At 36.0% G+C, this 13,302-nt stretch overlaps 1 protein-coding gene across 1 annotated transcript in view; it reads left to right on the top strand.

Annotated features, from left to right (window-relative positions):
- Positions 1 to 13,302, top strand: part of CNTN6 (contactin 6) — a 295,689-nt gene that overhangs the window by 269,026 nt on the left and 13,361 nt on the right. The window contains exons 17-20 of the mRNA XM_046683997.1: positions 3,584 to 3,654; positions 10,247 to 10,481; positions 10,588 to 10,703; positions 11,977 to 12,163. Coding sequence (XP_046539953.1) covers positions 3,584 to 3,654; positions 10,247 to 10,481; positions 10,588 to 10,703; positions 11,977 to 12,163 — 609 coding nt within the window. The remainder of the gene's footprint in view (positions 1 to 3,583; positions 3,655 to 10,246; positions 10,482 to 10,587; positions 10,704 to 11,976; positions 12,164 to 13,302) is intronic.

Here is a 13,302-nt window from a genome sequence, read left to right as displayed (position 1 = left end):
TAAACTGTTAGCCAGACTTAACAAGAAAAAAAGAGAGAGCTTAAACAAATAAAATCAGAAATGAAAGAGGAGAAGTTACAACTGATACCACAGAAATACAAACGATCATAAGACTACTATGAATAATTATATACCAAAAGCTTGGAAAACCTATAAGAAATTGATAAACTCCTAGATACACACAATCTGTCAAGACTGAATCACAAAGAAACAGAAAATCTGAGTAGAGTGAATACAAGTAATGAAATTTAACAGTAATTTAAAATCTCCCCAAAAACAAAAGTCCAGGACTAGAGAGTTTCACAGATGAAGTGTACCAAACATTTAAAGAGGAGTTAATACTTATCCTTCTCAACTTATTCCAGAAAATTAAAGAGGAAGGAACACTTCCAACTCATTTTACAAGGCCAGTGTTACCCTAATACCAAAACCAGACAAAGACATCACAAAAAAAGAAAATTACAGGCCAATATACCTATAAACATGGAGGCAAAAATCCTCAACAAAATATTAGCAAACCAAATTCAATAATACGTTTAAAGGGTCATATACTATAATCAGGTGGGATAAATTCCAGGGATACAAGGATAGTTCAACATGGCAAATCAATCAACATCATATACCATATTAACAAAATGAATGATAAAAATCATATGATCATCTCAACAGATGTAGAAAAAGCATTTGGCAAAATTCAACATCCCTTTATAAAAATTCTCAACAAAGTGGACTAGAAGGAATTTACCTCAATATAATAAAGGCCATATATGACAAATAAAATCCACAACTAACATTATACTCAATGGTAAAAAGCTGAAAGCTTTTTCTCTAAGATCATAAACAAGACAGGGATGGCCACTCTTGTCACTTTTATGCAACATGGTATTGGAAGTCCTAGCCACAGCAATTAGACAAGATAAAGAAATAAAAGGCATCCAAATAGGAAAGGAAGAAGTAAAACTGTCCCTACTTGCAGATGATATGCTACCATATATAGAAAACCCTAAAGACTCTACCAAAGCACTATTAGAACCAACAAACAAATTCAGTAAAGTTGCAGAATACAGAATTAATATACAGAAATTGATTGCATTTCTATACACTAATAACAAGTTATCAGAAAGAGAAATCCCATTTACAATTGCATCAAAAAGGATAACATACCTAGGAATAAATTTAACCAAGGAAGTGAAAGACCTATACTCTGAAAACTATAAGACATTGATGAAAGAAACTGAAGACAACACAAATGAATGGAAAGATATACTGTGGTCATGGATTGGAAGAATTAACAGTGTTAAAATGTCCATCCTATCAGCCTACAGATGCATTGCAATCTCTATCAAAATACCTATGGCATTTCTTACAGAACTAGAACAAAGAATCCTAAAATTTGTATGGAACCACAAAAGACCTTGAATAACCAAAGCAATCTTGAGAAAAAAGAACAAAGCTGGAGGTATCACAATCCCTGATTTCAAACTATAGCACAAAGTTATAGTAGTCAAAGCAGTGTGGTACTGGCATGAAAACAGACACATAGATCAATGGAATAGAATAGAGAGTCCAGAAATAAACCCGTGCATACATGATCAATTAATCTATGACAAAGGAGACGAGAATACACACTGGGGAAAAGACAATCTCTTCAATAAATGATGCTGGGAAAACTAGACAGCTACACGTAAAAGAATGAAACTGAAGCGCTATCTTACACCTATGCAAAAATATACTCAAAATGGATTAAAGGCTTGAATGTAAGACCTGAAACCATAAAACTCCTAGAAGAAAACATTGGCAGTCATCTCTTTGACATCAGTCTTAGCAACATTTTTTTGGATCAATCTCCTTGGGCAAGGGAAACAAAAGTGAGAATAAACAAATAGGATTACATCAAAGTAAAAAGCTTTCGCAGAGTGAAGGAAGCCATCAATAAAACAAAAAGGTAATCTGCGGAATAGAAGATATGTGCTAATCACATATCTGATAAGGGGTTAATATCCAAAATACATAAAGACCTCACACAACTTAATATCAAAAAAAAAAAAAAAAGCCCCAAACAACCTGCTTAAAAAATAATCAGGAGACTTCAGTAGACATTTTTCCAAAGAAGACATACACATGGTCAACAGGCACATGAAAACATGCTCAACATCACTAATCATGAGGGAAATGCAAATAAAAACCACAATGAGATGCCACCTCACACCTGTCAGAATGGTTATCATCAAAAAGAGCACAAAAAACAAGTGTTGATGAGGATATGGAGAAAAGGGAACTCTCATACACTGTTGGTGGAATGTAAGTTGATGCAAACTGTATGGAAAACAGTGTGGAGTTTCCTCAAAAAATTAAAAATAGAACTGCCATATGATCCAGCAATTCTTCTTCTGGATATTTATCCAAAGAATACAAAAACACTAATTTGAAGAGATACACCCCTATGTTCATTGCAGCATTATTTACAATAAACAAGATACAGAACAACCCAAGTGTCCATCAATAGATGAATCAAGAAAGAAGACATGCTATATATATATATATATATATATATATATATATAAAATTGAATATTACTCAGCCCTAAAAATTGATGAAATCTTATGACATTTGCAACAACGTGGGTGGATCTAGAGGGTGTTAAGCTAAGGGAGATGTCAGACAAAGACAAATACTGTATGGTTTCATTTATATGTGGAATCTAAAAAACAAAACAAATGAACAAATAAAACTAAACAGAAACAGACTCACAGATACAAGAAACGAACTACTGGATACCAGAGGGGAGAGGAATGGGGGAGTGGGCAAAATAAGTGTAGGGGATTAAGGGGTACAAACTTCTAGTTACAAAATAAGTCATGGGGATATAATATACAGCATAGAGAATATACTCAATACACATTTTTTTTCTAATTCATAAAAATGCTCAGTGTCTGGAACATACTATCACAGAGCCTTAGAGTCTTAGAGTTAAACACAGGGAGTCCCCTCGATCACATCCTTGAAAGGAGAACATCTTACTTTGTGAGAAAAAATTCAGAGGAAAAGTCTGTCTTGTTCTGTACTGAAAGATTTAAGAATCAAACACAGAATTATAAAAGGAGAAATTATTTATATATTTTTGAAGAATTTATTTTTAAATGTTAAAATATCCTGATGACTAAAACAAGGAAAATTATTTTAGTTTATTTATTGAAAAAAAAGAATTAATTAATATACCGCCTCAATAACTTGTTTACAGCACAACTGTATAATTAGGCACTAAATCAGCAGTGTCACTGTTACCATCTGAATGGAACATCATTTTGCCAATTAGTAGATGATGCATAATAATGTCAAATACACGATGTTACTCGATTTTTAATTAATTTTGGAGCCAGGGTGCTCATGTATCAAACACAACTGTGTCCTCTCTTGGAAATTTGGATATGTGTAAACATAATTTGTGTTCATTAAAAATGCAAGACTCTCTCACAATGTACCTGCGTGAGATTTTTGAAAGGTGGAATTCAAAAACAAAATTCTTCCTGATGAAAACGTACTTTAATAATTGCTATCCCACATTTCTTTTGGTTGCTTTTAGTCCCGGTCGTGGCACCAACAAACATCAATGGAGGTGGAGGAAGTCGGTCTGAACTCGTCATTACGTGGGAGGTAATTTTCTGTCCAACTGAGTCATTTTGAAGGAAAAAGATTTAGCTGCCCAGGAAGAATCCTGAAAAACAAAAAGAAGATTTATTTAATCACTATTGAGAATATATAAAAATACGTGATGTGAAAGACTCCCGATGATACATTATTTAGAGGGGGTATTAGACACTTTTATTTGCATTAGAGTGAGAGAGTATGACTAACTCAGTACAATTTTCTCCCAGATATAAGAAAAAAAACTTCAACGTCTATTGAAGGTGGATCAATAGCATTTTCATTATTACTTGATGAACTAGAAATTATTTTATTTATTACTTCTGAAACAATTCTATTGTGCATGAGTTAGGCTCAGTAGAGTGCAGGGGAAAACAATTCTTTTCCTGTCATTGCTCATTAAATCTTTCCAACTTGTTCTTCTCTGAATCTAGATGAAAGCTTAGGCGGATGGAATAGCTTTTATGGTCATTATTCTTAAGTGTTAACATATAAGCTCATTTTTGTACTTATTAAAAATTTCAGCCTAGTTTATTATCATAAACTTTAGACTTTCCTCCAATGTAAGGTGTCTCATGTCCACTAGCTCAGGCCTGTCTTGTCCTAGGAATTCTAGAGAGTAAAAGAGACTGACCAGTCAGTTCCTTACCTTTTCTCTATTCTGCTGTTCAATGTCTCCTTCCACATTTACTAGCTTACCTCTAGCCTCTCCACTGTTGTAGCAGATTGTGGTTGGGAGAAGAGGAAAGGGATAGAAAAGGTCCTGATTGCTGGTACATTTGTAATTGGACTTGGGTGTAGTCCACGAATGGCAAATGATCAGATGCTGGCTATTTCATATGGTAGTTGTATTTTTGTTTTGTTTTGTTTTTTGGTTGGAGGAAGTGAGACATCCAGAAGATCCCATACTGACACTTCTAGTGGCAATTCCTTGGTGCAGGCCCAACTGGCTGCTGAAAATCTCCTCAGTTCCCGAACTCTTGTGGTCCACGTCCAGCCTCTTCTGGTGGAGGTTCTCTCCCTACTCTAGGTGGTCTTTGTGGATAGAGTCCCCTCCAAGGCTGCTCATGGACAGCATCCCTGCAGGGGTTCCACACTTGCCCTGAGCAAACACACACCTTTGCTCCAGGTTTACTGGGAGTGCACTGCATGCCCACCTAGCCTCTCTCTTCGCTCTGCCACCATACGCTGTCCAGATCTCTCTCCTCTTTAGAAGTTTCTAGGAATTTGTCTGTTAAAAGAACCTACATCTCCCAAATTCCAGAGAACACATACTGTGCGGTTCTTTCTGAAGCCTCTTCACCTGGTGAGGTGATGGGTAAGAAGGAATCCCTTTACTTCCCTTTGCTGGAGGGGTGGGAATGCACAGCTTTTTCTATAACTATCTCAAAGGAAATATTTTCCAATTAATCTCTCCCTAAGCAAACTAGCACTCCCTTTATGTACATTTGTCGTGGGTGATAGGCTAAGTTTTACCAGGCAGCCCTTTATGTAAATGGATTGATGTCTCTCTTTGGAATGCATGGCACTTCATGCCTTTGTTATCAGCTTGGAGCCTCAGCTGTAACTGATAAAAGAGCCCTGCCCTATTTCATTGCCCAGTGTATGCATTTTTGACATTTTGGTGATAACTTTCATACTGCAAAAATATTTATTTCCTTCCACATTTTAATATTGCACCTAAGAACATGATAGCCATGGATGTTTGAATTAAAAACCATCAAGACTGATATCTAGTAGAGTTGTTTTCAGTGGAAGGTGGGGATGATTTCAACCCTCAGGAGACATTTTACAATGTCTGAGGGCATGTTTGAATGGTTATAATTAAGGGGAGAGGTGCATCTGGGTAGAGGCCAGGAGGCTGCTAAACATCCTGCAATGCACGGGACTGTCCGCCACAACAAGGAATTATCTGGCCCAACACGTCAATAATGCCAAAGTTGAGAAACCATGTTGTTGAATAAGTGTAATTCACTGCATCTGTAAATGCTTTTATAGTAGTAAAAGACCTTTTATATATATGGCCCATTTTATTCCTCACAAAATTCCATTAAAGATAGAGAGTATAGTAGTATTAAATCCTCTTTATGTGAGAGGAAATTGGGACACAGAGATATTGTTTTCTCAAGGTTCTAAATGACAGAGCCAGAAACCAGGTTCAGCTGTTATAAAAGTCTTCCTTTCTTCTGGATGTCTAGTTTCACGTAGACATTATGGGCCCCACACAGTGCCTGGAATGTAGTGTGACCTGGCTAAGTACATTTTGGGTGGAAAGATGTGTATTAAGAGAGATGGAACTCTCAGAGGCCTGAGGGAGAGAGGGCTTCACATGTGGACCACTTACAGGGCTTCAGGCGCTGCAGTGGGCATTTCATGTCATTCAGGCCTCACCCCAATGCTTGGAGGTGCGTAATGCCTCTTTCAGATAAGAAAATGGATGGAGACTCAGAAATGTGATATAGGTGGTGGGCAAAGTAGCATTTGGTCACAGGGCTCTCACTCCATGCTCTTCTATTTTGTTCTAAATTAGAATTCCAGTTGTCCTTATGTGATGCCATGGTTCAGGGAGGGCGAGAGTCCCTGTGTTTCTGCCTTCAGTAGTAAGCTAATCAAATTATTCCAATCCTCTGAACACATTTCCCACAGTAGCCTTGACTCTCAAGTGAGTCGACAAGTGAATTGCTTTCGTGTGTTGGGGAGTAGGCTGTTTAGGTTTCAATGTTCTTTGAAGGCCACATAAACCTTCCATCATAGTGTATGGGGAGTTTTGCCTGACTTCATACCTTATTTTTTCTCCTCCATGATCAGAAATTACTAAAGGTCGGTAAAAAATTGTTTGTACATAGTCTACATATGAGGGGGATGGGAAATCCTATGTATAGTATTTTTAAATAGAGATGATGTGAATAACCAAAAAAAAAATCTTTACATGATTTATAGTGTCCTTTTCATTTAAGCAAGGACCAAATCTGCCCTGCTGCTTGTTTTAATACACAAATTTGTCTACAGCCATACCTATTCTTGTATGTTTTACATATTGCTGCTGTCATGCTGTTGCATGAGACCATATGTCCCCCAATGCTTAAAATATTTACTAGCTAGCCCTCTACAGAAAGCTGACCTCTATTTTAAAAAAATTAAAGTCATTTCTTCTGTGTGTTTTTCCTTGGGATATCAGATATGCAGATGCTTGCAGAAACTCCATTAATGGATGCAATTTCCCATTTCATTCACATTTGGCATCACGTACACACAGTTACTGAGCCAAATTCTTCTAGTGCTCAAACTTCTTTAAGGAATAAGTTATATGTATTTAGGAGGAGATGCATACTAGTTCAAGCCAACAGAAGGCATGTAGTAACTCCATCAATTCAATGAACAATAATGAGTAGCTACTCTGATGCAAGCAGTGGGGGTACAAAAACGCATTTTACAAAAGTCTGAATGCTCAGAGGCCAACAGAACAGGGTAGTCTTAACCCAGCCTGGAAGGAGGTCAGGAAAGGCACCATCATAGTTTGTCTAAACTATGTTTTGAAAAAGAACCCGAGGGTAGAGAGACTATTCCTGGCCAATGTCACTGCTAGTATGGATGAAATAGTACCCTCTGGGCTTTCAAAACTAATGTGGATCCAACGACCTTTGTAAATTCAGTCAGAATCCACCATTATGGTTTCTAAGTGACAGCTTTACTGGTTATCCCAGATTGCTGCTCATGTAAACACACTGTGGTATAATCTGCCTGAAAGAAACATCCTCCCTGTGTTTTCTCCAGTGCCACAGTAATCTCTATTTTGTGTTTATTTGTTTTGGTTTGTTTTGTTTCCAATAACCTAAACATGATATCTGACTTTTGGAATGTGGTAATTGCTAATTCCTTTTTTAAGGGTTTCTTTATTCATATCTTATCATAATTCGTACTCTCAAATACTTCCAAGTTTGAGGTGCTTGAGTTGACTATCTCATATATATGATTATCAAATTAGGTGTATAGGATAAAGTACTATAGAGTAAGAGATAAAAGCCTATACTGGGAATTGATACATTTTTTATGTAAAGGGCCAGCCATGGAAAATATTCAGCTTTGTGGGGTCTCATCGTCTCTTTCACAACTTTTCCGTCATGCCATTATCATTCAAAAGTGATATATCATATACCATATGTAAACAAACACATGTGACTTTGTTCCCAAAAATCTTTACTTTTACAACCGGGCTGCAGGCAAGATTTGGTTCAAAGGCCATAGTATGCTGACTCTTGGTCTATACTAAAGATCTAGTTGTTACAGACACTGTGGTTGAAAATTGTATTACCAGCCTTTATCAATTTTAATAGATTTCATTATTAGAAGAATCCCTGAATTTCCTTATTCTACTGACCACTTCTGTGCTTAAAAAAGAAAACTCTTTCTGGCCATCTTAAATAGCTGTATATATTTCTCCATCATTTGGCTCTCTGCCCATATGAAAAGAATAGGAGTAAGAACCTAAATAAGTCTCCTTTTTTTTCCCCTCTAAACTGAACATATTGGACTCAGATCTTTGTGAAGGGAACACCATGAGAAACACTAATTGTACTTGACTAACAAAAACAAAAGTCCTCTCTCCACTTTCTTAGATGAACCAAACATCTTGATTAAATCTGACATCAGAGAAACATCAAAAATAAATCAAATGCTCTAGTAAATAGCTTAAATTCTCAGAAATCTCTTCCATACCACTCAAACTTAACTGATTTAATTCTGATCTCCCTGTAAAAGAGAAATGTTCATTCAAGGAAGCATTTCCTTTCCTCAGATTTCAGGACCTATATTTTTCTTCCTCCCGTCACTGTCTGTATTTCTTAGACTGTTCCACATGGCAAGAAATAGACACCAGCTCAGGTCACCTTGGTTAATGGGGATTTATTTTAAAGCTACATGGGAAGTAATGAGCATGGGAAAAAGTCTCAGTAACCAAGCAGGCAGGTCAAATGAAGAACTGAAACATTATTCATCGCTGTTCTGAGCACCATAGTCTGCCATCAGCTACTCTGGTAATCCAGCCCTAGCTCCAACAGTCCTCAGTTCTTCCCATTTCCTTTACTTCCAATTTTCTACTTAGTTAACAGCTAAATTTTATCTCTTCTCTATATAATTTATAGCTTCAATTTCCCTTAGCTTCCACTGCCTCAGTGGCCCTATGACTGTATGTTTTCTACTTATTGCCTGCTCTATGTTCATCTATTATTACCCTTGCATACCTATGTTTCATATTCAAACTCTGTAGGGGAAAGGAATTGATTGGGTGTATTAGTCACTATAGAATACAGAGATTATGCACAAGAACACCTCATAGATAGTGACCAAGGTGGTATCTTTGGTTCTGGTTCCTATTGCTGGGTAAGTAAATGTGGTCCAAGTCACAGGATAATGTGATACAATGAATGGATACCTATGGATAGGGAAAACCTTACAAACGGAGTTATGGTCATGAGAGGCTCAAACACTATGTCCTACTCAGTATGCCTTTATTAGTCTACGAAACTACTTAGAAAGAGAAATAAAGGAAGGGAAAAGTATTTTCCTTCGGAAGAACTAAAAAAATCCCTAGATTTTTAAATACAACTTTCTTAGAAACAGGTGGGATATTTGTCTAAATTCAAGGCAAATTTATTTTCATGTTTTTATTTTATGTGTTTATTTATAATTTTTAATATCTGTAGAGTTCTGGGGAGCTTGTATCTATTTTTGTTTTGTAAATTTAATAAGTTCAGGTTTTAAATGAATCTTAAAGAACTTGTTGTCTGTGGGAATTAGGAAAGTTTTTTTTTTAATGTTGGGAGAAGTACACACCAATGTTACTACTAATGAAGGTGTATGTTTAAAGAATACTCAGAGGTCCTTTATACTTTTGTGTTTGAGTAACACTCTATATGCCTTAAAGCAAATGTTATTATGCAAAAATTATATTACATGTATCTTACAAGAATTTGTTGAAAAGTTTTGTGAAAGGAAAACATAATTAGCCTTGAAATAGTTAATAAGTTAATTTTGTGCTGAGTTTAAAAATTCATATCAAAGGGGCTGGCCCGTTGGCCCAGGGTTCAACAGTTCGCATCCCGGGTGCACACATGGCACTGCTTGGCAAGCCATGCTGTGGTAGGCGTCCCACATATAAAGTAGAGGAAGATGGGCACGGATGTTAGCTCAGGGCCAATCTTCCTCAGCAAAAAGAGGAGGATTGACAGCAGATGTTAGCTCAGGGCTAATCTTCCTCAAAAAAAAAATTCATATCAAAATTGTGTTTTAACTTATAAAATCTTGCAATCTTCTAAACCATTTTATTATCACAACTCATGAATAACCATGGCAACAGGTATAAACATGTAAAACCTGTTTTACATTTCCATTTAAAATTTTAATTTATTTATCTGAGCATATTAAATTGGGATCATTTTCCTAATTGGCATTCCAAATAAAAGTATTTTTTTCAACAATTCATTAAACAGGGTAAATATCCATGTTTGTCTCTATAAAAGATAAGGTAAATAATCAATAAACATTATAATAGCTCTATAAAATATTTTTGTAAATGCTCAGTGATTGATCACTTCTGCCCAAGTCAATTCCAGAAGAACTACAGAATGGAGAGGAATTTGGATACATCATCATGTTGCGGCCAGTTGGCTCAACAACCTGGATCAAGGAAAGAGTGCCATCTGTGGAATCATCAAGGTTTGTTTACAGAAACGAAAGCATCATCCCCCTCTCTCCCTTTGAAGTCAAAGTGGGTGTGTACAATAAGGAAGGAGAAGGATCACTGAGTACCGTGTCCATTGTCTACTCTGGGGAAGATGGTAAGTTGCAGTCAGCCTGGTCTTCCTTGAGACTGTATGAGTATCTTGCATTCATTTTCCATGAACCACTCTGCTGAAGATAGTTGTGTCTTTCTCTGGATGGTAGAACCTCAGCTAGCACCAAGGGGAACTTCTGTCCAAAGTTTTTCTGCTTCAGAAATGGAGGTTTCGTGGAATGCTATTGCCTGGAATAGAAACACTGGAAGAGTGCTGGGCTATGAGGTAATCCACATTAGTTTCACTTTTCCTTGTGAACATGCCAGCTAACTGCACAATAGCTCCTGTTTAACAGTCTTATACCACTAACCTTGTTCTTAGTATTTAATAATATATGTCTAATGCTAGAGAGGGGCATTAGTGGAGGGGTCTTTTCAGTGGATTTTTTTCTCCTTTTTTTTTTGTTGAGGTAAAATTGGTATATAATATTATGTACATTTCAACTATATAATATTATAATTTGACATCTGTATACACTATAAAGGAATCATCAGCAAAATCTGGCACAGTCCTTCACAATTGACACCCTTCACCTATTTTGCCCACCCCCAGCTTCCTTCCTCTCTGGTAACCATCAATCTGTTCTCTATGAGTTTGAGTTTGAGTTTTTGTTTTCATTTTGTTTATTTGTTTTGTTTTTTTTAGATTCCACGTAAGAGTGAAATCATACAATATTTGTCTTTCTCCATCTGACTTATTTCACTTAGCATAATGCCTTCAAGTTTCATCCACATTGCCACAAATGGCAAAATTTCATTCTTTTTTATAGCTAAGTAGTATTCCATTGTGTGTGTGTGTGTATATATATATGTATACACACATATAAACCGCATCTTCTTTACCCACTCATTTTCCAGGTGATTTTAACCAGCAAAATGACAAATGTTAGCATTTAGAAAGTGATCAGTTGCTTATATTATTTAATTATTTAAATCGCAATGATATTTGTTTTTGGGGAGAAGTAAACATCTAGTCCTCGATGATCTTAAACCATAGAAAAATTTCACTGGTAAATCTGCTCTGAGAATTGGAGCACAACTTGAAAAGAATTAGTTATCTTGGAAAAGATAGAAAAATCCTAGATTCTTCTAAATCTGTCATTCATATTCTATATAGAATGAGGCAAATCACTTCACATATATGGGCGTTCATTCTCACAAAGTTAAGGGGTGAGACTCATTCATCACTTCTTGTACCTTTAACTTGTAAATCCAATGATTCACAAAATGGGTAACATGGTTTATTTTATTTTGGAATTAGAATGAAAGTTTAATTCTAAACCTCCTTAAACCAAGGTCTCTAATTTCCATTGTGAATTTGTAACTTTTTAAATTTCTTCTCTATGAATATTAGACTTTGATTATTCTGTTGCTGTTGTATAACTATTTTAATTCGAAAATATTCTGCCATTTCTGCTCCTGTCTTCTTCCCATATCCCAGTGTGGGTGATAGTTGTTGGGAAACAATGAATTGCATGTTCTTTGTTTTTAATGACCAGGTCTTATACTGGACAGATGACTCCAAGGAATCCATGATTGGTAAAACTAGAGTGAACGGAAATGTCACAACCAAAAACATCACAGGGCTGAAAGCTAACACTGTCTACTTTGCTTCCGTGAGAGCTTACAACACTGCTGGGACAGGGCCCTCAAGCCCCCCAGTCAATGTTACCACCAAAAAGTCTCGTAAGTACACATCCCACTGCAGGGACCAGGATTCATCCATGAATAGAACCATTACTTTGCTCAATCTCCTTTTCATTCCTCCCACCTCATCATTTTACTGATTCCTTTATTTGGTCGGTTGGTTTGTCCCTTAAATACGGATAATCATTGAAATTTTCTGGTAACAAAATAAACTGTTTTGATCTTTATGGAATTCCAAAAGAGGAAATATTCTGAGTATATAGATGAAAGATGTAAGAGTGTAATGTTTAAGAACACAGACTCTTGATGCCTTCTCCCAACGTGAGTTCAAAACCTGACCTCCCATTCTCGAAATGGTAGGTGGTTATTTAATCTTTCAGTGTCAACATCATCATCTGTAAAATGAGCAAAAAGTAGTACCTGTTTCCCTCAGGGCTTTGTTCTAAATTGAAGAGATAAAGTATGTACTATATTACTTTAGTAAATGCTTAGTAAATGGTCTTTTGTTTTTGTTTTGGTTTGTTTATCGTTTGAGTCCTAGAACAGACTCTGATGTGATCCTAACACTGTCAGAAATCCAGATCGTTCCTTCTAGGATATCTTATCACTGAACTTTATGTTGAAGCCCCTGAAGTCCAAGAATTAACTTTTCTGCTTCTTTTTATCTCCTTTAATAATCAACCAGGTCTCTTTCACATAGGCAGGACCTACTAAGTAAAGGATGAATAGTCGATTGCTGCTGCCTTTGTCCTATAGCTGAGTCTGGGATTGCATTGCACAAATATTCCAAACTATGAGACACAGTAATAAATAGGGAAAAGTTTGATCAGATATTATTTAGCAGTAGTTACAATATGTACTTTTTATGATTGCATACTATTTATATCTTCCTTATATATTGAAGGTGAACATAAATTATTTGTTAATAGGCTTTTTAAAATACATTCTTTGGTCTCTGAATCCTGATGAAAAAGAGTAACAAGTATAATTGCTGAATTTTGAGAAAGACTAAGAAATGAGTTTACTGTTACTAAAACAGCAGGAAAAATAGAGCTTGCATATAAATGCTGTATTCTTTTTTTTCTTTTAACAATCATATCCAGGGCAGAACTCTTTTTTTTTTAAAGATTGGCAGGTGAGCTAACATCTGTTTCCAATCTTCTCTTTTTTCTTTTCCT

This window comes from Equus quagga, chromosome 1 (genome assembly GCF_021613505.1).
Source record: "Equus quagga isolate Etosha38 chromosome 1, UCLA_HA_Equagga_1.0, whole genome shotgun sequence".
Taxonomy (NCBI): domain Eukaryota; kingdom Metazoa; phylum Chordata; class Mammalia; order Perissodactyla; family Equidae; genus Equus; species Equus quagga.
Note: the sequence above shows the minus strand (reverse complement) of the source record. Positions and strands in the feature narration are given on the sequence as shown.